Consider the following 27,899-nt stretch of genomic DNA (forward strand, 5'->3'; position numbering starts at 1 on the left):
GATGGAAATAAATAAATACCATAATACAACTGGTGGGAAGAACATCCTGGTGAAAGACCCACATGCCAGAACAATACAAAAGGGATTTTAAAAAAAAACAAAAATAAAAAATGAAAAGTTAAAAAAAAAAAAACAAAGGTACATTGAATAGTGAAAAAAGACAATCCCTAAAAGCTATTTTTAAGACAACAAAATATAGAAATCAATAAGAAAAAAAAAAAAAATAAAAAAAACCTAAAAGAACTAAAAAAGCCCAAAAAGAAAATAAAAAATGTAAAAAAAAAGTGAAAATAAAAGAAAAAAGCAAAAAAAAAAAGGAAAAAAACAAAAAAGTTAAGAACAAGCAACAAAGCCAAAAAAAAAAGTAAAAACAAAGCAAGAAGAAAAAAAAGAAAAAAAAGCCAAAAAAGAAAAAAAGTTAACAAAATGCACAAAAAATAAAAAATAAAAAGAAGCAGTAAGCTCAAGCCTTAGAAAATACAAAAGGAAAAGAAGAAAATAAAAAAAATGCAAAGAAAAAAAGATGGAAAAATGGAAGATGAAAAACGCAGGATGATTTATGCTTGATCTTTCTGAGCTGAGCTTCTTTTGTGGGTGACAAAATGCTGAGCTGTGTAGGACTGATCTATGGAACTGTCACAGGAAGGAGGTCAGTTGAGAGAGAGTGGAATTAATTATTAATTCAGGATATAACCAAATTCAATTCCCAGATTCTTTTCTCACTCAACAAGAGTAGAAGAAGACTAAACGTAATGATTTGTAAAAACTCCTTTAAGGTTGTAACCTTCCCATACCTGGAAGTAGCAATCAATGAATGGAAATTTAATAAATAATTTAAAAAGGGACAAAGGGGTACAGACCGGTAAGTCAAGCACAGACCGAGCGCGTGCAATGAAAACAAACAATAGTAAAAAAAAAAAAGAAAAAAAAAAAAAGAAAAAAACAAAAAAAAAAGCAATGTATAAAAAGCATATAAAACAAAAAAAGGAAAAAATCTCTCGTCTTATTAATCTTGGAGCAGAAAAATTTGAAGGACATAACACAGGTGGGGACAAGGGGAGAGTGGACATAGTGTATTTAGAGAAGCCTTTGACAAGGTCCCTCACCAAAGGCTCTTGGTCCTCTTAAAAAAGGAAAGGGTTAAAATGGAAAAGAACTTGTTAAAAAGAAAAGGAAAAGGTAGGAGGGAATGGTAAGAACTCAGAATGGAGAGGGTAAAAAAATGGAGTTCAGAATGGTCAGGGGTCAGACCAATCCTATTCAATTTATTCATAATTGATATGGAGAAAGGGGTAAACAGTAAACATGAAAAAGTGAAGAGATGATACTAAACTACTGATACTAAATACTACAAGACTAAAAAGACCAAAGCAGATAAGAAAGAACTTCAAAACAAAACACAAAAACTGGCAAATCAAATGGCAAAAAAAAAAAAAAAATAAAAAAAAATAATATAAAAAAAAAAAATAAAAAAAAATAACAACAACTATAACAACAACTAATATAACTACAACTAAGAGTCAAAAAGGAAAAGATGAAAAAGTAGTTCTTAATTCTTCTCTGATATCAGATGTGTGTGTGTGCAGAGAAAAAAAAAAGCAAACAGGATGTTAGGAATCATTAAAAAGGGGAAAGGAAATAGAGAATAAGATATAGAATAATATATATATAATATTATTGCCCTTAATCCATGGTATATACGTGATCTGTGTACAGATGTACCTCAAAAAAAAAAAAAATAAAAAGAAAAAAAAAGAAAGAAAAAAAAAATTAAAAGATTTTAGAAGGTGGATATGAGGAGGAGAAAAATGAGGAAAGACTAAGAGGAAAGGAAGAAGAAAAGAAGAAAAAAAAGAAAGAGAATAGGGGTATAAAATATGATGATAAAAATCAAGAGAAGGAAGGAGAAAAAGATAAGGAAAAGTTATTTACTTATTCACATAATACAAGAAATACCAAAAATTATTAAAAGGCAATAAACAAATAAAAAAAAAAATGAAGTTCTTTTTCAACACAGTCAACAACTTGAACCTGAACCTACCTGAGGAGGGAGGTTGCTAGACTATAAATAATGTTTAAAGGGGGGGGGATGGATAAATTCATGGCTAAGTCCATATAAATGGCTATTAGGATGGATGGGGGTGTCCCCCCCCCTCTCTGTCTGTCAGAGGGAGATGGGAGATGGAGAGAGAGAGAGATGATCATTGATCATTGCCTGTTAGGTCCTCAGGGCACCTGGGGGGCTGGCCTGTCGGGTAGACAGATACTGGGCTAGATGGACCTTTGGTCTGACCCGGTACGGCCTCTCTTATGTTCTTATAATCTTTAATTCTATGATCACACAATGTAGCAACCCTATTCATTCAGTGTACAGGATGAACTGAGAATGTTACAGGGTTGTGTTGCGAAGTAAGGTTGTTTTCCACATGACCCTTGACTCATCTGAAGCAGAAGTTGGAAGGTGTTTAGTAAATAAAGGGGAGCACCAGGTAGTATGTGGGGGAAGATGACCTGGTGGTTAAGCACTTGAACTGGCAACTAGGATAACTCCTATCCTTGCTCTGCCAAAGACTTCTAAAAATTAATAAGTCACTATAGCAGCTACTTCTGAAGATTCTGATTAGTTTTGTGTTCTTACAATTCTGCACACATCACTTGAGATGCCTAGGACCTGGCTTTCAGAAATGCTAAGCACTCAACCTGAAGTTTATAGGGGCTGCAAATGCTCAGTACCTTTGGAAAGAGCATCCCCTAGAGCAGTAACCCCTTTCACACAGCAAGCCTCTGAGTGCAACCCCCCTTATAAATTAAAAACACCTTTTTTATATTTATATTTTATATTATAAATGCTGGTGGTAAAGTGAGGTTTGGGGTGGAGGCTGACCGCTCGTGACCCCCCCAGGTAATAACCATATGACCCCCTGAGGGGTCACAACCCCCACTTTGAGAACCCCTGCCCTAGAGGTCTCAAGTTGTGCACCCAAAGTTAATGAATGTTTACATTTCTGCCCAAGTCTGTTTGTACTTCAGTTCCCGGCTGTAAAATAGGGATATTACTTCTATTATTTACCAAGGTGATGATAAAAAATAAAATTGTCTGTGAGGCACTCTGGTGGTGACCAAAATAAGAAAGCCCGTGCAGAAATAAAATATTCCACATTCAGTGCAACATTTGACTGGCATGTAGTATTTATGACATGGGCCCATACTCTGAATAAGTATGCAGCAGTGAATGGCAGCCTCATTCACTGAGCACCATATATTTCAGGAAGTAAGTAAGGGTTGTGTCCTGTGGAAAAGGACTCATAGAACTAAGACCATCATAATGCATGTGTGCGCGTGCGCACACACGGAAAGAAATTAAGGTGTATAATACAGAATTAAGGTTTTTTCCTAACTTAGGAATTGACTTTGCAATCTTTACATATTTAGTATGTAATTAGAATATATACAGTTCAGAAAATGTAGCATTCCATGGAACTACAGATGTTAAAAGACAGAAGAAACATTTTGCTAGGGAGTTTCTAGAAGTTTTGAGAGTCTTCCATATACATTGGGTGATACAGAATTACTATAATAGCCTCTCTATGGGATTATAGGGTGGCAGTGACTCATTTCCAAAAGCAATTTTGTTCTACACTCCTGTACTATTCGGACATCCAGTTCACTTACACAACAGTAATCAGACACATCTGTGTGAGAGTCAACAGATCCTTTAAACCACAATCCTCACTGGAGGATGGAGGGAGAAGACATGGGAAAGAAGCCATTAGCCGTATGTAAGGCTAAGATTTTGTCATGGTTATTTTTAGTAGAAAAGTCATGGACAGTTCACGAGCAATAAACAAAAATTCACAGAAGCTGTGACCTGTCTGTGACTTTTGCTGCTGCAGCTCCATGGTTTCTCTCACCATCATGGTGTCTGGGAGCTCTGGGGTTCTCCCTCCACCCACAGCAGCTGAGAGCTGTAGGGTGACCATATTTCCCAAAGAGAAAATGGGATACCCCAGCTGCTCGCCTGAGGCGTCCTCCTCTCCCCACGAGGCTGTCACCCGTCACTGGAACCCTGAGGAGTACCCCCCTCAGGAGCCTGTCACCTGTTGCTGGAACTTTGCAGCCCCCCAGTAAATTTGTCGCTGCTGTCGCTGGAACCCTGGCAGGACCCCACTGGCTGTCACTTCCAGAGTCCGCAGCCCCTGGGGCTAAAGCAGAGAACATCACAGAGGTCTCTGGAAGTCATCGATTCCGTGGCTTCCATGACCTCCGTGACATAAACATAGCCTTAGCCATATGATCCAGTCTTGGGAAATCCACAGATTGCAGGACCAGAGACTTATACTTGACACTAGAGACTGTGGTAGCACCAATCATTCCTATGATCATGTATTGCAAAGAAAGCAGTCTTAATTATATGCAACCAAGTAGTCAGTAGAACAAGAAAAAAAGGTTACTTACATGCAGTTATGAAGTCCTCACTTATTTTATTGTCTGCAGGCAGATTTAAGTCTTGCTCTTTATCAAATGAGGTATAATATGCCAGATCAGTCACCCATTTTCCCTCTTCATTTTGATAGACAACACTGTGTGGTGGGTCATCCAGATCATAAAATGCTGAATTTACTTTAGAGCAAGATACAGGGGTACAAAAAAAGTAGTCTCTTAAATTCTAGCAATTTGTTTGCTGGTTAGTTAAATTTTCTAACCTGTAATTTATATTAGTTAATGTCATTGAAATAACATTTTTATGAACTGTACGACGCCACAATTTAAGTTTTACTCTGCGATTTAATATATTAAATATCATCAATAAAAAAATGGTATTCAGAATTGAACTAGATATTTCTTCTAGTTAAGTTAGGCTTAGATCTTTTCTTATAAACTTCTGGTATATTTAGGAAAAAGCTTACCTTACAATTTTAGTTGCCTCACTATACAAACCAATCTTGTGTCATTTGCCCTAATGGGCTATTTTTACAGCAACTAACCTTCTTCTGCTGCATCTTGATATTCATTTGCTCTACCACCAGCAGTTGGAGACAGGTAAGTATCAGCCAGACCAAGTTCACACTCATCAACTAGATTTGTATCAGTCACAGCTGCATTTTCATTGACAGGACTTTGAGGAGCTGTGTCATACACAAATACCTCATCTGTCAAGTGCAATACTTCTTCAGCATCAGATGAAAAGGCATGACACAAGTTAGAGAATTGTGTTCTCTGCTCTAAAATGGCATCAGAGAGATCAACCACAGTCTTATTGACACCCATGTGCTGAAGGTATAATGAATCTAGTTTGAATTCAGCAACACTGATGGAATTTAGTACATCTTCACCATTAATGGCATCCTTAAAAACAAAACAAAAATTAACAAAGTAGTTTGCACATTATCTGTACACAAACAAAACTAGCAAGTGTTTCTGGTTAGATTTGGCCTTAAGTCATCCTGTCCAGTTTACACAGATTAGATCATTGTTTTAAGTAGCAGCTGAATATAAAATGCACATTTAAACTAAAATTAAAATAATTTGGACTAATTTTTAGTAATTACTTAAATTAGGAACTACTAACATTAACATGCAGTCTTACTAGACTCTCTCTTATGTTATGATCCCATTTGATAATGCTGAAGTCATTCTATCACCATTTCCAATTGAATCCACGCTATATTCTTAAGGCTGGCTACAATCAAGTAAAATGAAGACCTCAACATATATTCAAACTTAATTTATTCCCAGACAAAATACCCAAACTACATCACATACTCTCAACTTGAATGCATTGTATCAGAAACTTACATTACAGGGATGTAATTATTCCCAAACCAAGCATTACAAACACTGGAACTTTATAGTTAGGATTATAAATAACAGAAATCGAAACAAGCCTAACTATGGAAATACATAGTAAGACAGAAACAATATCACCTGTGCCCTGTAGTGATGTCATACAATTATGATTAAGACAGTTTTAGTGTTTGTGGCCCCACATTAGTTTTTTTCATATTCTCTTCCCCTCATGGGGTATTAAGCAGCAATGTTATTAATATTATGCTGAAGCTGCATTTAAGATAAATAAGAAGGGATACATTAAACAGGATTCAATGAACAGTCTGAAATTACATCCCAGATCTCCTAAGCCAATGCCACAAATTTAAGGAATCAGGACGAAGGGGGTCAGAAGGAAAGAGACCTGACCATTTGTAGTGACCAAATACAGTGATACCTGTATACAAGAGACAACTATCTTTTTAGGAAAGCTATTTTAAAACCACCCTGAAATAGTCCACAGAGATTACTCCTGGGGGAATTCTGCACCACTGAGCATGCGCAGAATTTCTGTCTCCTGCAGATTTCTTTTCTTCTCTGTAGAAAAATGACTTTCTGCTGGGGAAGCAAAAGGAAGCCGCAAGAATGGTCATACGACCCTTCCCAGCAGTATATTTCGGCTGCCCAGGGCAGCCAGCAGAGAGGTAATTCCCTGTGGGGCAGGGGGTGGAACCAGGGAAGACCCAGCTGGTAGCTCCTACCATGTGATGGGCTCAACTGCTAGTCCCAGCCGGGGTCGGGAGGATGGGACTTCCTCTTCCCCTGCATGATACCCAGGGTCAAGTCAGACCCACCCCCAGATTTCTCCCCCAGCTGAAGGAAGCCCTGCAAACACACACACATCCGTCCTTCCCGCCCCCCACTGCCCCCAGTTTCCTGCACCCATTGCTCCTCAACTTCAGGGGGAAGGATCCCTGTACAGGGAGCTGCTCCCCCATCCACCCAACCCCCAGGCATTCCAGACCCCCTCATACTGAGACCCTCCCGCTGAGTCTCACCCCCCCACACACTCAACCTCCCCCCCCAATGAGCCCCACTCCCCCTGCACCTAGATCACCCCAAGCTACCCGCCCAGATCCCCATTCTATCTCACCAAGCCCCAACCAGTTGCACCTGGATCTCCACCCCATTGAGCCCCACTCCCCCAAGATCTGTACCCCCCCCAAATGAGCCCCTACACCCAAACCCCCACCGAGATCTATCCTCCCACACACGCAGATTCCTCCTCCCCCCACTGAGCCCCAACCACCCTCACCCAGACCCCTCTGAAGAGTCCCATTACCATTGTACCTAGAACCCCACAACAAGTCCCTATGCATCCAACCCCCCTGCCCCGGCACGCACCCAGATCCCCACTGAGCTGCACGCACCCAGACTGCCCCACACAGAACCCTCTCAACCCACACCTGGATCCCCCCCACACTAAGCCCCTCCACACTTGGATCGTTCCTTGCTGAGCCTACCTGCCCACCCCTGGTGCACCTGGCACAGAGGGGCAGGGTCCTGGGTGTTTCTGGGGCAGGCTCGTTTATTGCAGCATGTCAGGGCTGGGTGCAGCCTCACCACTGAGTTCATGTGCCACAGGGAACTGCACAGTCATATTCCACCTCTGTGAAGGCAGTGGCTTGTGCTCCACAATGCCATGCTGGAGCCTCCACATTTATTTGACAAATAATATTTTAAAATTCTGCAAATTGTATGTGCAGAATTTTTATTTTTTTGGGTGCAGATTTTTTAAATTTTTGGCATAGAACACCCTCAGGAGTAGGAGATATACTAGTCTTTATTATATGGCCACCTAAAGAGGACCCATCTGAACTAACTCTGCTTCCCCTCTTCTGGAGTCTTCCCTCTGCTCTAAGGGCTGACTCAGAAGTACAGTTCCAGTACACATCAGCCCATTCAGCACTGTCTTGGAAGAGGGGGAGAGAAGATGAGATTGTATAGACTAGGTATAGATCTACTCCCTGCTCATCGCTAGAGGAGCAATATCCCTTCTGCTTCACTCCCACTACAGAGCCAAATAAGATGTTTATTGACACCTGGAGTTGCAGACACATTGCCAAGGACCCCACATTGATAATACATAAGTCCTCAGAAAATTAAGACAATATTTTAACAGACTTATTGGAAGCATTCAACCACAAAAAAATTGATTTTTGTTCTTTGTTGTAACAAAAGTTGGAGGAACTGCTTGTACCTCTTTGTGAGTAGGAATATCATCAGGAGTCATATATTTGGAAGAAGCCTGGACTAAGACTTCATTTTCTTCTCCAGTTATGTTTCTTCCAATTACCCCTGTATCAAGACTCTGCATGTTAGGGGGAAATAGTGGTACCAAAGCTGTTCCTTCACTTCCACTACCAAGATCTCCAAAGCCACAACCATTTCCTGCAGCACAAGAGAAATAAAGCGGTTTACTAGTATTAATTTAAGTTTTCTGCTGTGAGAACACTCACAAAGTGGTTCACTTTGAAAAGACTTACCATGAGGTAATTTTGGCTCTCTTGTAACTCACTAAGATCCAATGATCTTAAAAACTGATCTTTGAGTTGTCTAATCCAGGGGTTCTCAAACTGGGGGTCAGGAGCCCTCACGGGGCCGCGAGGTTAGTACATGGGGGGGGTCACGAGCTGTCAGCCTCCACCCCAAACCCCGCTTTGTCTCCAGCATTTATAATGGAGTTAAATCTATAAAAAAGTGTTCAATTTATAGGGGGGCGTCGGACTCAGACGCCTGATATGTGAAAGGGGTCACCAGTACAAAATTTTGAGAACCACTGGTTTAATCTGAATTGGAGTGTTATTTTTATGTTTTGCTTAGCAAAACATAAAAGTTCAATGTGGTCCAAAGTCTGCATGGCAGGTCAAAACTGAGAGGGTAGCTTGTTGGGTCAGTAATAACATGTTTGTTTGAAACAACAGATGAGGTCCAGACACTTGGCAATTCCCTGGCTGGACCCAGAGACATGAGGTGGTCATATGTGTTCACAGTAGTTTAACATGCAGTCATTTAGGGCAAAGAATCAAAACATAAGGGTTACAAACAGGTTTCAAGGGCTAGCTTTGTTTAGTGACCAGATGTATCCACAAATTCTGGTGTAACATGTGGTCACAGTATGGAAAAGGTTTAGAAGCATCAATCTAGAGTATCCTGAAAATCTGGTTTCCTATTTTTCTTTTGTATACCATAACTTATCTGTTTCAGTGCTATTTGAATATGAATATGAAAAGGCAATTTGCCTTTTAATTTGCTGCTTTTGAGTCTCAGTTTGAATGATGGTTGCCGTTTCTCTGTCCGTTCTGTTCTACTAGGGAAATAATCCTGAAGTTTGAACTATTTGCAAGACTATGATTTTTGAAGGTTAGGTTACTAGGCAAGTTGCTCAAACAAACTATTTGCAGGTGCAAATCACCAAGTGATTCTATTAAAATTTACAGTATGTAAATTAGTCTAAAGAATGCATTATAAGCAGAACCGGCAAGGAGAAATTTTTGCCAGGCAAGCATCATCACCTTCTGCAGTTTAATTTATTAAAAAAACTGCTTAAGCTTTATGCTGTTATGGTTGAAGAGAATTTACCAAACATTTACTGAATGTAACTAATGCAGTAATGTCTTACTAAGTATGCAGAGACAGCCAGCACTGCCACTATTAGGGGAGATAAGGGTAGAGCAGTCAGAGTAAGGTGTACTAGGTGGATGCTCACCATTGTAATAGAGGGCCTTGGGGATCCAACCTACCCCATCCAAGGTCTGTGTGTGTGGGACCCCCTTAATGACACACCACCATCCCAGCAGATGGCTGTGTCTTGCTGCACTTACTTTTGCCTCCCTCAGAGCCCTCTGCTTGGGTGGCCCCCACATGCAGAAATCTTTGCTAGTGTGGCAGGAACTTCCTTAAACCTTAAGAGCCTTCTGCCTGTTAGGGTGCTGTTAACAGGGCCAACTCCCTAGAAAAGAGTGCCCTGCTTCAATGAAAGGGAAGGCACCCATCACTGCTGGTTTCTGGATGGCTGTGGATTCTGCTCCTCAGTCTGCTGCTCCCTGTATTTGGGCAGGCTGGAGGTATGTTATTAGGGTGGCCCACTATTAACTGATCGGTATATGGAGGGGGCAACATTACTGGGGGGATGGGTTGAGACTTCAGCTTCCAGGGGACTGCTTTTTAGGCCCAACCTAGTCAACAAAAGACTAAGCAGAAGGGGTGTAACTCAAAAGCATCCACATACTTTGACATGGCAAGCAGACTTATTACTTGGGCTAGTAGGTGTTGGGTAAATTTTTGAAGTCATGTTTATAACCACACCAACAACTACATGAGGACTATACTAAGGCTGTACAGTTAAACCAGCTGAAGTGAAAGAGTTAGTCTTCTCCTGTTTTGCCTTGTTTTCTATGTTGATCAGGCTATCCCAGTGGAAAAGGTAGGTATCTCTACAGAGATTAAGGCAGAATTGTTTTCTTTTAGGGAAAGACATGTCAATTCCCAACAATTTCAACGTGGCTTTCGAATCTTTGAGACCGTGGAACATTTCAGCCTAGGACCTTCAAAAAGGAGATCCTGCTTAGTCTGCTGGACCTCCTGCTGAAGGCCCAAGGATTGAAGCCATGAACATCTGCACATATCGCAGATGCCAGGACTCTGGCCCCCAAATCTGCCTCACCTAAAAATGATTGCAGAGAGTGCGAGCAATCATCTTGCCCTCGTCTAACTGAGCCTGGAATTCCTGTCTGGCATCCTCTGGCAACTTGTCTGAGAACTTAAGCATATTGCCCGAGAGGGAGATGTTGTATCTATCCAATAATGCTTGTGGATTAGTAATGTGGAATTGTAGACAAGATGCAGAATAAATTTTTCTACCAAACAAGTCTAACTTCTTTACCTCCTTGTCCTTTGGGGCAGAAGAGGGACAACCCTGATGCACTCTTTCATTCACTGCTGAGACAACTACAGAACCTTGAGAAGGATGGGTATGTAAATGTTCATCTCCTTGAAAACAGACATGGTACATTCTCTCCGTTCTTTTAGCTGTCAGAGGCACAGAGGATGGCATCTGCTACAAGGATTTGGCAGGCTCTAGTATGTTGTCACTGTTAGGCAGAACTATGCCAGAAGGCCCTGCCGAACTCAGAATGTCCACAAGTCTATGAGAAATCTCCTGGACCCTCTCCAAAACTATACCATGCTCTGTATCAATAGAGGAGGATAGGCTGTGGGATCTATCTGGCCAAAAGCATCTTGAAGGAACAGTTGCTGTGAGGTAAATAATAAATCTAGTATTTGCTACATGAATCCCATCGATTTACCTCCTAGTGGGGGCAGGTGATAAGAGTCCTATCTAAATAACTGTAGGGCAGCTTGCCAAACTGGGTCTCATCTACAGGCTGAAAAATGAACTAATGATTAGTAAATGTATGACAAACTCCAAGTAGCTGACCTATAATTTCTGAAAGAGGGACTTCCATGCCAGCCAGCTAGTCTTCATGCTGTTAGTTATAGAGTTGCCTGGTCCAGATACAACCCAAGACTTTGGTTCTGAGAAATGATGCCTGGAAAGTTTGGAAGTGGGAGAGTGTCAGGTGTATACCACTGGAGTACCAGAACTGATGCACCAATGCCAGAACTACCAGCTGGCCCCTCTCCTGTCATACCTTCCTCAGGATTCTGGGATTTAACAAGCTGGGAGGAAATATACAGGAGTTCTCTTCCAACTGAATCAGGATATATTTGCCAGAGAACACAGACTCTTCCCCACAAGCAAAACTATAGGACACTATGCTACCAATCCAATACAAAGAGGTCTATGGTGGAGGGGACCCACCATTCTAGGATGTTCTGATCAAGAACGGAGTCCAGGTCTCCATTTATAGGTCATGCAGCCATTTCTGCTGAGCTAATCCACTAGATCATTTTGGATACCTGGTAAGTGAAAGACCATTAGGTTGAGCCGATGAAGGATGGACCAATCCCACTTCCTAATTTAAGGGAGACAATCTCACTCCATCTGTTTCTGTAACACACTGGTGTCATACTGTTCATCAGGATTTGGGTTGTGATGCCCTGCAGGAGGGGTAGAAACTCCTTGCAGGCTAGATGGATAGCCCTGAATTCTAGTATTATTATGTGCAATGTGCTCCACCTTGGACCACAGGACCCGTACTTAAAGGTTGTCCAGATGCTTCAGCCCTCTTTGGATGAGTCAAAGGTTTGAGGGGCGGGGGAGAGAGAATTAAAACATTACACCACACAAGACGTTTTAAAGGTCTGTCCACCACAGCAGAGATTCCAGCACTTCCGTGGAACCTCTACAGGTAAGTCCATGCTGTGTCTAATCAGTTGGTAAACAGATTTCACCCATCCTTAAAGAAGGCAGAGACTCAACCTTGCACTTGGAGTCACAGAAACAAGCGTCACAGTATGTGTCACAGCAAACTGAGCCAGACTCTTCACACTGAAGTTTTTGGCAGAGAAGAGGTGTGAAGTGAAATGACACATTGCGCAAAACTTTCCTTGAGAAAGGTACCACCACTGCCCATATAAACTATAAAATGGATAGGGGTGAGGGTGGATTTTGCCTGTATTAAGCCTCAGGCCTAGCCAGGAGAATAGATGGAAAATTATTTGAACCTCCTTTTGTGACCTGCTGTGATCAGTGGCCCCCGAATCAACCTGTTATCAAGATACGGGTACAAGTAAAGGCCTTGACTCCTCAGGTGAGCTGCTACCACCAAAAGAGATTTGGTAAAAACCCTTGGAGCTGACGACAGTCCAAATGGTCAGATTCTGAACTGATAACGAAGGTCATTGATCATGAAGCACAAATACTTGTTAGCTGAACAAATGCACACATGGAAGCATCTATAAGCTGACTCATGAAATAATTCATGGGATCTAAAGCAAGGATTACAGAAAAAAGGATGAGCATTTGACACCTGAAGTGACAAATGAAGAGGATCACATCCTCTTTTCTTCTTCTGAATAAGGAAGTAATGGGAACAGAATCCCTTGCTGTATAACTCGAGGCATCATCTCCACTGCACCCAACAGAAAAAGAGTCTCTGAATGCAATAGGCAATTCTGAGAGTGGTCCCTGAAGAGAGACAGGAGATGGCGGAGGAGTTGACTTGCATGTCTCTTCTAGGTAACTTCCAAGACCCATTGGTCAGTCATAACTGCAGTCTGTGCAGCCACAAAAAAAAGAAAGGAGTTGCCAAAAGGATGGAGAAAGGGAAATGATCCCCCTCAAAAAAAACCAGTCCACACTCTTGACAGCAGCAGCAAACCTGACATCTTTGGCCAGAAGAAAACTGTATCCTTCATCAGATCAGCCTAATAGTCCTTCACTTACCAGGCATCCAAAATGATTTAGTGGATTAGCTCAGCAGAAATGGCTGCTCCACCCATGAATGGACTCTGTTCTGATCCAAAGCCCATTAAGTCAACAGGAGTGTTTTGAATCAGGCCCTAAAACAAGAGTATGGAAGGGATATAATTCCTCAGATTCAGAATCTGAATGTTCTTAAATTGCTAACTAACAACTTTGCCAGACAAGATTAAGGTGAGGGATAGGAACTGAAATACTGAGAGCTAACCTTAAGAAAATATGTACATTTTGTACTTTTTTACCCCCACCTCCTTCCCAGCAAGAACGCCCAAACACCAACACTAAATCTTGACTTCTTGGATGAACAACCTTTAAGATTGCTCTAGCACAGTCCCTGTTTGCTAAGTTTACTCATTGAGGGCTTTGTTTTCCCCAGCCTCAAAGAGTGGATGGACACAGCTGAGTAATTAGTCACCAGGGAAGTTCGGGAACCATAACTGTTTATCATTTTAAATTAGTAAAAATACCATTCTGGGAAGATTCTAAGTTACAAGAGACTTAGAGTAACACCGACATCTATCCATTTTTATTTAGATAGTCACACTAATTTTCTGTATTCATTTTCAGAGGGAGAGTTGCCTAGCCATTTTTTTAAGGGGGTTGAAAAGGAAGTGTAATCTCAACTACATTTTAGTGTCTTCTCTATGACAAAGTTTTCAAGTCGTGCGCATTAACAATTTATGAACAGAATCTCTAAACTTACCAAAAGAAAGTACACAACTGCCAAACACACGTACCTGTTACCGATGGACCAATAACCTGATCCTCTGCAGACTGACTGTATTCTATTTTGGAATTATTGGCTACTGTTCCAACAGAAGTCTCATCAGAACTATTGCCTTCTAGTCCAGGTCTAAAACTTAGCTTGTCAGTTTCGCCTATCTGTTGAAGAAATAGGTGCAGAGCTACAATAGCTACATCTACAGAGTTGTTCAAGTTAACAGTAAACCATTTACAAAACAACACTTGTAGTGCAAAGATTTAAGATTAAGAGTTATTCAATTTTAATAAACTTTCTGATGAGGAAAAGTACTATCCCTGTTAGCTTAGTCACTTACCAGCTTTCAAACTTACTTTCATGCTTCTGTTCCAAGGGAGATTATTTAGATAATGAAGAAGACAGTTTAATAAGATTTAGTCATCAAACAATCCTACGTACCAGTTGTCTTACCATTTTTGGCAAGAAAAATGGTTCTCTTTGTACATTATGTCCAGCTTTCTCCAATTCATGTGAATCTTCATCACTAGCAGTTGCAGAATCCATTCCTGTGGCAGCTTGGTGAATGTGAGGCACTTTGAAATTCTCCTAATGCATTAAAATTTACAATTCAGCTATAGTAACAACATTTGATTATTCTTCAACAGTCACTGCCTCCATAATATTGAATTGTGTGAAGCAAAGTACCTCCTTTGACCAGAAGTACACTGTTCACTTTCATGTTATAATCCCAATGTTAATCTGATGTTACAGCTACAATAGTTTCTGCAGACAAATATTACAATATACTTTAGCTAAGGGTCTTGCAGATTAATGTAGTAAATATTATGAAAACACTGTGCCAAAAAAACCACACACCATGCATTTCCTTAAACTTTAAAAAAGCAGTGGAACAAGGCTTGGTAGATCAGCAAAGTTTTTGCTTGTCTGCTAATTAAGTTTCTTCAAATAATACTCCCATTCCATCCACACAGAACCCTAAGAAGAACTATTTAACATTAATGTAATTCTAAATGTTGAATCAGCAAGTGCAGCAACATTCAATATAATGAAACGTGAAATAGGGCCACCTCACTGCTCTGTAGTAACTGTAAGATAATGTGCACACCATTCCCAGATGTGGTCCCTGAAGCAGCCTTTAATTCCCCCAAGAAGGGATTTCTCCTTCTGAGGGTACAGACCACCAAAATACTGTCTTAAACATGAGGATGTGCACTTGGAGACTAATGACCTTCTTGTGGCCCCCAATATACTGAAAAAAATTATTCAAAGCCCTTTAGAATATGAAAATTTTCTTAAGTTACTTCAAAAGACCTTTAAATATCAAGTCAAGGTAAATGCTATCTACCACTTTTACAGACCAAGTGGAAAAATGGAATGAGAAACTTTGTTCAAGGTGAAAATGGAAAGAATAGGAAACAGGCTTAACCACTACTATCAGACAAAATACCTTGTAGGGGCTGTTAAATTAAAAACTAAGGTCATAAAGGCAAGCAGTTTATGGGTAATAGGTACAGTTCCAGAGGAAGGATGCCACCCCATCTAACATCCCATCGAGCATATTTACCACTAATAGTCAAAGAACAATTAATTGCTAAAATTAGGCTATCCCATCATTCCATCCCCTCCATAAACTTATCAGGCTTAGTCTTGAAGCCAGATATGCTTCCACTGCTCCCCTTGGAAGGCTGTTCCAGAACTTCACTCCTCTGATGGTTAGAAACTTTCATCTAATTTCAAGTCTAAACTTCCTGATGGCCAGTTTATATCCATTTGTTCTTGTGTCCACATTGGTACTAAGCTTAAATAATTCCTCTCCCTCCCTAATATTTATCCCTGATATATTTATAGAGAGCAATCATATCTTCCCTCAGCCTTCTTTTGGTTAGGCTAAACAAGCCGAGCTCTTTGAGTCTCCTTTCATAAGACAGGTTTTCCATTCCTCGGATCATCCTAGTAGCACTTCTCTGTATCTGTTCCAGTTTGAATTCATCCTTCTTAAACATGGGAGACCAGAACTGCACACAATATTCCAGATGAGGTCTCACCAGTACCTTGAATAACGGTACTAACACCTCCTTATTTTTTACTGGAAATACCTCACCTAATGCATCCCAAGACCGCATTAGCTTTTCTCACGGTCCTATCCCATTGGCGGCTCATAGTTATCCTGTGGTCAACCAATACTCTGAGGTCCTTCTCCTCCTCTATTACGTCTAATTGATGAGTCCCCAGTTTATAACAAAAATTCTTGTTATTAATCCCTAAATGCATGACCTTGCACTTTTCACTATTAAATTTCATCCTATTACTATTGCTCCAGTTTACAAGGCCATCCAAATCTTCCTGTATGATATCCCGGTCCTTCTCTGTGTTAGCAATACCTCCCAGCTTTGTGTAATCCGCAAACTTTATTAGCACACTCCCACTTTTTGTGCCAAGGTCAGTAATAAAAAGAATAAGATTGGTCCCAAAATCGATCCCTGAAGAACTCCACTAGTAACCTCCTTCCAGCCTGACCCACTGTAGTCTCCCCTTTAACCAGTTTCTTATCCTCCTTTCAATTTTCATATTGATCCCCATCTTTTCCAATTAAACTAATAATTCCCCATGTGGAACCATATCAAATGCCTTACTGAAACTGAGGTAAACTAAGTCCACTGTGTTTCCTTTATCTAAAAAAAATCTGTTACCTTCTCAAAGAAGAAGATCAGGTTGGTTTGGCATGAGCTACCTTTTGTAAAACCATGTTGTATTTTGTCCCAATTACCATTGACCTCAACGTCCTTAACTACTTTCTCATTCAAAATTTTTTCCAAGACCTTGCATACTACAGATGTTAAACTGACAGGCCTGTACTTACCCGGATCATTTTTTTTTTCCCTTTCTTAAAAACAGGAATTATGTTAGCAGTTCTCCAGTAATATGGTAAAACCCCTGAGTTTACAGATTCATTAAAAATTCTTGCTAATGGGCTTGCAATTTCATGTGCCAGTTCCTTTAATATTCTAGGGTGAAGATTATCTGGGCCCCCTGATTTAGTCCCATTAAGCTGTTGGCCTAAACCCATTATTTTTAGGCCTACCTGTTTTAATCCATTTTCAGGCAGCTTCAACGCTGTACTACATTCTGAAAGTTCCTGCATTTCACAATCACCTCTTGGCACTTCTGGTGACACCAGCTGTTTGAAATAGGCTTCCAGTTGGTTGTCATAGAACTCTTCATCATCAATATCGTCATCTATTGATATACATAAATGCATTAAAAGTTTGTATTGCTAGAGATGTATAAATATATATATTAAATTATAGAAAGATAGCTAGAAAGATAGAAAGAAAGGATAAAAATGACCCCTATTACCATAGCATCAGTGCTTGTCATAATATTCAGTGTACTGAACATCACAACACCCTTATGAGGCAGGGAAATACTATTGTCCCCATGTTATCAACAGAGAACTGAGGCAAAGAAACTATAACTATGTTACACAAGAAAACTGTGGTAAAGCAAGCAATTGGACCTGGATCTGCAAAGTACAGCTAATCGGGATTTTTTTTTTTTTTAAAGATAAAATGTCTTTTTATTGAAAAATGCCAATTACACAAAACAAAAATTTTGCAGGAAGGGATTGGTTTTCATCAGTTTCTCAACTCAAATTTGAAAAAAAGATGTTAAACAAGATGTTTTGACATTTTCTAAACATTGGACGTTTTCTAAACAAAATGAATTAAACTTTTACAGTATTTTGAATATCAGAAGGGTAGCCGTGTTAGTCTGGATCTGTAAAAGCAGCAAAGAGTCCTGTGGCACCTTATAGACTAACAGACATATAGGAACATGAGCTTTCGTGGGTGAATACCCACTTCATCGGATGCATCAAGCATTTTGAATGTAAGCTAATTATAGTACAAAGCCCTTTTAAAATAAAAATGGTCAAAATTGAAACCTAGTTATTAAGTTGATCAACAGGTATGCAATCTGTCAGTCAATCTAAGATAAATTGTTTTCCCATCCCATAAAAATTTTGGAAATTCTTCCTATTCCTGAATCAGGATGGAAAATTAAAATTTTGAATGCTCTCAAACCAAAAAGCCCAAATATTTTTTCAATTCAGGTCAGTTGAAACATTTACTTACACTTTTAGTTACATTTTTGTAACCATGCTGAAGATTAATTTGATAGTGCTTTTAGAAACACCCACCACTGTTTCAGTACATATTTAACTGAAGTGGTAGCTATCACTAAGCGTGTGTCTACACTCAGACACCCATGCTCAGTGGTGAACTCCAGCTGGTTCGCACTGGTTCGCAGGAACCGGTTGTTAAATTTAGAAGCCTTTTTAGAACTGGTTGTTCCAGGACAACCGGTTCTAAAAAAGCTTTTAAATTTAACAAAGGCTCGGGCAGCTGTCCACCCAGCCCCAGCTCACCTCCCCCTCTCCCCTGAACGCTCCGCCCTCCTTCTCCTCCCCCTCCCCTCCTTCCCGCGAATCAAATGTTCGCAGGAAGCCTGAAACAAGGAGCAGGCAGGTAACCCGGGCAGGGGGGGCGGACACGCGGAGGGCTCTAGGGAGGCATGGCACGCGCGGCCCAGTCCGGGTCCCCCTGCCCCTGGCCGAGCACCCCCAGCTCAGGCTGGTCCTGGCCGAGCGGCTCGGGCCGGTCCTGGCCGAGCAGCTCCAGCCCGGCTTGGGGAGTCGGGCCCCGTGGCGCCGGTCCCGGTGCCGGCCGAGCGGCTCCGGCCCAGCTCAGGGAGTCGGGCCCCGCGGCGCCGGTTCCGGCAGAGCGGACCCAGTCCAGGCCCCAGGCAGTGTGGTAAGGGGGCAGGGAGGGGGTGTTTGGTGGGTTGTGGGGGGGGGGGCGGCTAGGGGTCAGGGGGTCCAGCGGGCAGGGAACCGGGGGATTGAATGGGGACAAGGATCCCAGGGGGCAGTCAGGAAGGAGCAGGGGTTGGATGAGGTGGTGGGGGGCAGTCAGGGATAGAGAGAAGAGGTGGTTGGATGGGGCAGGGGTTCTGGGGGGCCATCAGGAATAAGAGGAGGGGTTGGATGAGGCAGCAGGGGTCCTGGGGGTGGGGTGTCAAGGAACGTGGGGGGGTTGGATGGGGCAGGAGTCCCGGAGGGCGGGGGGACACAACCCCCTCGTGGGGTGAGGAGGAGGGAACCGGTTGTTAATATTTTGGCAGCTCATCACTGCCCATGCTGGTCTGTGCTTGTTGACTCAGGATAGTGAGACTCACGCTAAGGAGTTGTTTAATTGTAGTGTAGACGTTTGGGCTCGAGCTGGAACTTGGGCTCTAGGACCCTGCAAGGGTGGGAGGATCCCAGAATTCCGGCTGCAGCCCGAGCCTGAATGGCTACACTGCAATTAAACAGCCCAAGCCCCACAAGCCTGAGTCAAAGCCGTGGGTATCTAACTGCAGTGTAGACATATCCTAAGAGACCCAACACCCTTTACACTTGGGTGGTCTCCAACTAGGAAGCCGATAATATAGACTGCTACTGTAACTGAAATTCAGTATCTTAAGGAATGACAACGGTAAAGCTTTCAGAACTATTGCAAAATATATTTGAAGTATTAAATTAACACCAAGATTTGCTCTTATTTCATTGCAGTCATGAGAACATTTTATGCTACACCATATTTTTTTCTAAAAATGCTTTAAGATAGTCTCCTAAAGGAGTTGCATAGAGATATTAAGCAAGAGTTTGTTTTCAGACTAAAGAAAGAAAATTGGTCTTCAAATTGATTTGGACATTTGAGATTTTCTAGCAGTTTTATCTTCACAATGGAAACAGTTAGGAATGCCATGCATACTCACAAGGGAGTAGAGTTAATTCTATTAGTCTTTAATCATTACTTATGTTCCACACCCACCCCAACTCCCTACAGAATGGGCAGTCTTCAGGGTAGGTTAAAAATTACACCTGAATTTGTCTAGCTTCAAATTCCAGGCACTGGATAACGTTATACCTTTGCTATATTGAAGAGCCCATTATCAAGTATTTGTTCCCTATGTATGTGCTTAAAGATAAGTTGTTTTTCTAACCCTTCAATCATTCACGTGGCTCTTCTCTGAGCCCTCTCAAATTTATCAATATCCTTCTTAAACTGTGGACACCAAACTGGACACGGTATTCCAGAAGCAGTGCCAAATACCGAGGTAAAATAACCTCTCTATTCCTACTCAAGATTCCCCTGTTTATATATACAAAGATCACATTAGCCCTTTTGGTCAAAGAAGGCCCTGGGCTGTGGGACCCCAGTTTTATCTCTTGCAGAAGTTGGAAAGTGTGCCACAAATAAGACAAAGGATTGCGGAAAATAAAGTATGGTCTCATGTTTAAGCAGTAGAATTCTCTATGCACCAATATTCTAACAACCACAGGATGCCTCTGGGAAGGTACCTTTAATTGTAGAAGTTTACTTACTCATTTTAAGCATAAATTCAAAAAAAAAAATCTAGCCTTAAATTTTAGAAGTACTTTATTCTCATCAACATTTATGAACCTCTCATGCAGGATTAGTAGCGAGAGTGGATTCATGTCATTAAAAAAGTTCTGTTGGAACCAATGAACACATGAAAAGATGCTACAAGTTAAATTATAATATACTGTACCAGTTGAGTTTCCTTCTAGGCTTGCAAGAGACAGCAGTTTCTCATTTTCTAAGAAACCTGAAAGACTTGTGCTGAAATGGTCACTTAAGTTGGTGGAAGGTGAAATTTTCTCTCCAGGTTCAGGGACACCAATCTATGAACAAAATTAAAGCATAAGTGCTTAAGTGTTCTCAACTACTGTATAAATCAGTAGTTTAAACAGCTTCTTCATATGTTAGTCACTTTCTTTAGTAATCTAACCATGACTCTTCCCTCTCTTTGCATTCTCTCACCATGAGTTCTGGCTGTGATGCACCTTGTGTTCTCCTTGCAGCCATTCCCAGAAAGAGTAATAAAGACAGGTACAAGGAAGACAGGAGCTTGGAAAGTAGAGAGGAAAAGGCTGACTCTTAACCATATTAAAAGATTTCTAGATGGAAAACTAAGCACTCGAAGTTTTCCATGTGGAAAAGGGCCATTACTCCCATATCCTACATTGAAGCATGCAGAAGGACTTGCTTGAACAGGGCTCATGACCTGTTAAAGCAAAACTCCAGCCCCTGTGGGCCTCATACACCAACCCAATTGAAATTGTTGCATGGAAAGTCACAATTATTGAAAAGTTAGTTTTGAAATTTTGTTTCAGCTGAATCTAGTTAACTAAAAATGAAGTATTTATAAAATTCTATACCTTTGAGATCTACATGCACTTATACACATGTATATCATACCAACACCATAACAAGCAGATGATTCACTCCAATTCCACTTGTAAGACTATCAACAAACACTGAACTTACAGAAATGACAGAACTTCTTGGATGTGATTCAAGTAAGGCCTTATGAATAAGGAATCAATTTTTAGGAGTTTAAAGGCAATTAGTAGTCCCCTCTAAAATGAGGGATTAAACTACATAGGACAAAATTCAAATTATCTGGGTGACTCATTGCAAGATCACTATCCCTTTTTCCAGAAGTCAAGTTTTGAAGTTAAAGGGAAAGCCATCAAGCCATTATTTGGCAAAGCTGCAAAACGTCAGTAGCAAGTTATTTCTGCCTTTATTACTGTGAATTATGTTGCAAAGTGGAGGATATCATAAATTTAAGGGACACAGGAGATGATAAACTGAGCCAGTAAGGTTTGTTTCTCTCTACAGAAAACTTATCCCCTTATTTATGTTAATACAGTTTTTCTTGTTTAAAAAGAGTTCTTTAGTTTCCCAGCACATGGAACAGATTTACCTGGTTTTCCTTTTTACTTTGTGGTAGTGAACATATTCCAATGGACAAATCTGTAACAAAAAAGTGTTATTTAACAGCACCTTGAATTTGTTCCTATATTACAATACTAAATTTGTATATTCACACTTCCCTTGTGAACAAGGAATAATTATAACTACAATAAACTAAGCTTCTTGGGGCAAGGACTTGTTATTTAGTTTGTCAAGTATTATGCACACTTTATGGTACCATAAAATAAGTTACCTTATGACAAAATCCACATTTCTGGGATTATGTATTTCTGATTATTCTTATTACACTAATATCAAGATACCCCAATAGAAATTGGGGCTTCATGGTGACTGCCAGTGCACAAACTGAACAAGAGAATGTTTACTCCAAGGTCTTAGAATCTACTTAGACAAGATAGGATGGGAGGAAAACAGAGGGTTGAAGTGACTTGCTGAAGATCACAGACAGTCAGTGGCAGACACTGAAATAACAGGTCTTTTGAGTCTTAGGCCTGGTCTACATAGCGGGGGTGGGGGGTAATAATTTGTCTAAATTACACAACTTCAGCTATGAAAATAGCTTAGCTGAAATCGACGTACTCAGAGCTACTTAACACGGTGTCTTCACTGCGGTAGGTCAACTGCTGCCGCTCCCCCATTGACTCCTCCTACACTTCTCGCTCCGGTGGAGTACCGGAGTTGACAGGAGAGCGCTTGGCGGTCAATTTATTGCGTCTTTGCTAGACATTATAAATTGACCCTGCTGGATCGATCGCTCCGGAGGTAAGTGTAGACATGCCCTCTGTACTATGTTCTAGTCACTGCATCAGACTGTTTCTTTCATCACTTACAATTACCTTGTGTTCCCTCCATACGTTACCCACACATTGTTTCAATTACTGTATTTTAAGCTCTTCGTGAGCAGAGGGTCCTTTCTTTTTGTCTTTGTACAGTACCTAGCACATTAGGGCTCTGAACCTCAAGTGGGATCTCTAGGTACCAGTGCAATAGGGAAGAAAAAACAACAACTTGGCATGAACCACTGTCTTGAAAAATTCACTAATCCAGAATTTATTCTTATTGGTCTACAGAACTGTTTCAAGCCCAAGTGGACCACAAGATGTTACTGAAAGGCATTGGTGTCACCTAATATAATTCTGGAATACTGGACAGTTAACTTTGCAAGCTTCCCAGTTCCAAAAAAACAAAAACACAACTGAAGTTTGTCTTGGCATTTTTGCAAGGGTTACTTCTTCCTATAAAATAGGGATGGGTATTTTAGTCCAAGACTACTGCTGAAATGTCAAGAAATCTGTTTTATTTTCTAATTTCATTAGGCCAGTAAAGTGGATGCATCTTTTCTAGTCTGATATTTTTTCTAACAACTAGTTAGTATTTCCCATTGAATGGAGAAACAGGAACATAGGAGAGAGACCTCACTATTGATGCATAAAATATTATTTATTATTTAAAATATTAATATTGTTTACAATGCAATTAATTGTAATTTTTTAATCATTTGACAGCCCTATTGAAAATATAGCAATATCTGTGTATATTCTAGTTATGTTGTAAAACATTCAGACTGGTTAAAGAAATTGCAGGAGTTTTCTGCTTTCGGTCTCCAAGAACAAGGAAATTTCCCTAAAATTTCCCTACTTACGTCTAAAAGACGTAATATAAATTCAAAAAAGTCTGTATTTTAAACCATTTGCTTCAATTTTTGTGCCAATTTCTTTTATACTATGTTTTGAAAAATGGATGTAACCAAAGTACAAATAGAGTATTTTATGGAGTCCCTGGGGTTTCCTAATATTTGCACTCAAATATTAGAAAGCTAGTTTAATAAAATACTGACAACATTTTTTTAAGATCAGGTTACTTATTACTATCTTGCTTCCCCTTAACTCTCTGTTCTTATTTCATTGCAGCATGATTTTAGCAGCTGGTATTCCAAACCACTGGAGTTAGGTATTAATGTATCATGTCATTTGAAAACTAGACTAAATGTTTTTAGACGATATAAAGCAAGATCTAGAAGTCAGTGCAACTGAAGGTAATGGTCACTGAATTCAGATCAGAGTGGAAGAGGAAAAAGGAAAAGTGCTAATAAAAATATGATTTTGTGGTTTCATACCTGATAAATAAGTGATGTATACCATTGGAATACTGAAACCCACAATTTTCCAGTAGTGTTCAGGATTAGTTTCTAGTTCATCGTTTGTAAGACATCAGACCTTATTTTTGTCACTGGCCCCCTAGTCTTGCTTTGCTTTTTTACCACAGATTTCAACTTAATATAACAAGTCCCAGACCAAAGACAAATTGATTCGTAGAGAATGGAAACTGAAGTAAAAATTTCCAGTAGAGAAGAGCTCCTTATTTATACTTATATTTATTTTATACCAAAATAAAATACACCATAACAAAGATGTCAGTACATTGGACCACTAAGTGCAAGAATTTCTAAAAGTTAAATACCTTCCAAGTGTTCAATTGGTAATATGTCAAACAAGGTATCTTGACTGAGACTTGAACACTCAGCGATGGCATCCTGGTTGTGCCCTCTCTGTATTAAGTTGGACTCTTCCAAACCATCAGAAACAGGTTGAGCTTCTGTAATTAGTGTAGTAACTCCCCTAGAAAAAAAATAAATTCAGTAACACTTTAAGCCAAAATTTGATCATAATCAGTATACAGTTTCTCTTACTTTGTGGACGTATAAGTGTGTCTTTATTCTCTTTATAACCCAGAGTACAAACACTGCTGTCTAACCTAGCCCTGATAGATTTAAAGATTATTAAAAAACGGCGAGAAATACCTGCTACCTATTAAAAGAATACTGAACTTTAAAAAGTAGTAGTTCAAGGTACTACTTGTCACTGAGTTCCCGCTAACAATTTGTGGTTTTGACAAATAAGAAAATGTATTACAAGCGTCTCTCTTTACTGTTGCTGTGTGGAAAACAAACAGACTGGTTACACAAAACACTGTTAAATGCTCAAAATAATTAAAAGAAAGAGGTATTTATTCCTTTAGTCTTTCAGATATAGTATTAGGTTTTAATTTAAGGGTTAAATAACATTCCCCTATCCCAATTTCAAATTACCCTCTTGCTTCTGGTTGTCCATGTAGAAGCCTTTAGGCCTAAGTCTTGTCTACACCAGTCAAAGTGCACACAAATCACCACTACTGCAGCTCCAGTAGTGGCATCAATGGTTACTACTGAGGGAATTCTGCACCAAAAAACTGCGCGCCAAAAAAATTGTGCGCACAATATTTTAAAATTCTGCAAATTTTATTTGTCAAATAAATGTGGCTCCAGCATGGCAGTGGGGAGCACGGGCCACTGGCTGCATTGATGTGGGAGATCACCCTGAAGCCCCCACTTTCCTCCAGTACAGGGACTTAGCAGTAATGCTGCACCTGACCCTGAGCTCGGCCTGCCCCAGAAAAACGCCAGAGCCCTGCCCTTCTACACCAGGCATGGGTGGGATCCAAGTGTGGAGGGGATTGGTGTGGGGAATCCAGGTGTGGAGAGACAAGTTTCTGAGTGGGGCAATCTGGGTGCGGGTGGCTCAGTGGGAGATCTGGATGCACCCAGAAACCCCAATGAGCCCCTGTGCAGGAGCAATGGGACTCAGCAGGGGACCCAGGTGAAGTGGTTGGGGCTTAGCGAGGGGATCTGCGTGTGGGAAGATGAGCTCGGCAAGGGGTCTATGGGTTAGGGGGCTCAGTGGGGGGTCCAGGTGCTGGGGAAGTGGGGCTTGAGGGGTGGGAGTCCAGGTGCAGCTAGTTGGGGATCAGTGGGATAGGGGTCTTGGTGTGGGGTGCTCAGAGGGCCCGTCATTCCTCTATTCCCTTTTTGTCTCCATCATCCTCCTTCACTCCCACATTCTCCTCACCATGCCCTGTTCCACCCCACTTCCTTCCCCACTGCCTCTTCCCTCATTTCTCCTTACCCAGCTCCACTGTGGGCACCCACTTTTGCACAGAAAACAGGAAGGCTCCCTCACACAGAAGGGGAGCAAGATTGGCACTAGGACCCAGGAGGCGGCATTCAGCTGCAGAACCCAGACACAGCCTCCCTCAGCTGCGCAGCTCTGCACTTGTAGAAATGGGGGGGAGGCCAGCGGCACATAACCCTGTGTGTGCCCCCCTATGCCCCACCTCTGTTAGGGGAGCAATCCCCCCCAAAAAACTGGGCCCGTGGTCATCCCTCTCCTCCCCCGCACCCACGCGGCTTCCCTTTGGTTCCCTGCCATTTTCTGCACAGAAACACAGTAATTCTGCAAGGGAGGAGGGCATATTCTGCGGGCGCACAGTCACGCAGACTCCCCCCAGGAGTAAATGGTAGTAGCTGTAGCACAGATTGGTCTCTGTTATTTTTACCACAGTTGTATTTAACAATACTTTGAGCAAGATTATAAAACGAGTTGGTATGTATACGATACCCACCTATGCTATTGCTTCCGCTATTTCTACCAGTAACGGCACTACACCTGTTGTATTGATGAAACATTATAGGCATTATTTTTGTCAGAGTGTAGAAAAACCTATTTGAGGTACTTCATAGGCAATTAACTGTATTTACGATGCAACTGAAAATTGTACCAATTTGGCCTTTTCTACATATCGAAGTTGCATCAGGATTAACTAAAACAGATTTAAACTAGTGCAAATCCTTCTACCAGTGTGAGCCTGACTTACAGCAGTTTAACTCTGAACCAATGTGAAATAAACCAATAGAAGCCAATGCAAGATTCTGAACTAGCTTAACATACAAGTTTAGTTAAATTGGTACAACTCTGTTTACACCACGCTTACGTTTGACACTTTATTTAAAGTATTATTAATAGTCTCAGCCAAACATTGCTAAAATGGAGTTAAGGTTGGAGAATTAATAATTTATGCAATGCTACATAAACAGGATGTTGTAATTACCACAAAGCAAACCATTACAAAATCAGGAAACTTAAAAGAAATCCCAACATGGGGGGAGGGATAGCTCAGTGGTTTGAGCATTGGCCTGCTAAACCCAGGGTTGTGAGTTCAATCCTTGAGGAGGCCACTTAGGGATCTGGGGCAAAAACTGGTCCTGCTAGTGAAGGCAGGGGGCTGGACTCGATGACCTTTCAAGGTCCCTTCCAGTTCTAGGAGATTGGTATATCTCCAATTATTTAAAAAAATATTATTATTATGTTAATGTATGAAAATGCAATTAGGGCACCCAAAACTCCACCCCATCACAGGTTCTTCAAGCTTCCCACATACACTTAAAACTCCCTAAAATCCTATGCATAAGAGACATTTGATTTTTTTTTCTTTAGTAAGGATTAATGGTCTTTTTTCTTTCAGCCAAAGGTTTAATTCTGATGTATCGCGATACCATGAATCAAAAAATGTTGATATCTGCTTTGGCTTTAAAAACCTACTTCACAAACACTAAAATGCTTTAATCATCATCATATGTTTTGATATGGTGTCACTAAAGAGCAGAGTTAAGTTTTTGACTGAAGAATTACGGGGGGAGGGGAATAGAAAATGACCATTAAAACCTTGTCAAAAACTACTCAAACATAACCTGTGCACAAGATTTGAGCAAGTTGTTATGAAATGGCAAAAACCTTTGTGAATGCCAACTTAAAGTTGACTGGTGATAGTTTGTGCTCTTTGCAGAGTTCAGTAAAATAAACTTGTGAAAACCAGGAAATACAGAGTTACAGAACATGCCCAGGTACCCTTAACTTTGCACCCCTGGAACTAATAATAGCCACTGGGAATCATATGCATGCAATCCAGCTGCATTCACTGTGTTAGGTAGGTGTAGCTGCATTGACTAGTGGAGGAATAAGATAGAGCAGCTTGAAAGCTGACCCGAAGTGATGGGAGGTTGTGGCCCTCTGGAGGAGACAGTGCCCATCTCCCTTACCCCTGTGTGTGATCAAAGAAAATAAGAGCATGTGTACCATGGGAGACGAAGTATGCCTCATTTAATTGCTGCAGTGTGTAGGCTGTGTCAGTAGCAGGGCATAGTGGTCTTCTTGCCCTGGGGATTGTCCATAGTTAGATGGGAAATGAGTGTGGTCTTAGTTAAGTGAAGGTTCAATACTAGTTCAGTGTTTGATGGCATTGTGTC

General features: G+C 40.8%; 1 protein-coding gene across 1 annotated transcript in view; it reads right to left on the reverse strand.

Annotated features, from left to right (window-relative positions):
* The window catches only part of LOC120397312 (centrosomal protein of 192 kDa-like), a 189,227-nt gene that overhangs the window by 124,590 nt on the left and 36,738 nt on the right, over positions 1–27,899 (reverse strand). The window contains exons 15-24 of the mRNA XM_039523013.1: positions 24,242–24,399; positions 21,771–21,820; positions 20,822–20,908; positions 20,550–20,682; positions 17,017–17,171; positions 14,373–14,519; positions 13,951–14,095; positions 8,027–8,217; positions 4,986–5,346; positions 4,456–4,620 (exon numbers count right to left, since the gene is read on the reverse strand). Of these exons, the coding sequence (XP_039378947.1) occupies positions 4,456–4,620; positions 4,986–5,346; positions 8,027–8,217; positions 13,951–14,095; positions 14,373–14,519; positions 17,017–17,171; positions 20,550–20,682; positions 20,822–20,908; positions 21,771–21,820; positions 24,242–24,399 (1,592 nt within the window). The remainder of the gene's footprint in view (positions 1–4,455; positions 4,621–4,985; positions 5,347–8,026; positions 8,218–13,950; positions 14,096–14,372; positions 14,520–17,016; positions 17,172–20,549; positions 20,683–20,821; positions 20,909–21,770; positions 21,821–24,241; positions 24,400–27,899) is intronic.

Source organism: Mauremys reevesii, linkage group 2 (genome assembly GCF_016161935.1).
Source record: "Mauremys reevesii isolate NIE-2019 linkage group 2, ASM1616193v1, whole genome shotgun sequence".
NCBI lineage: Eukaryota > Metazoa > Chordata > Testudines > Geoemydidae > Mauremys > Mauremys reevesii.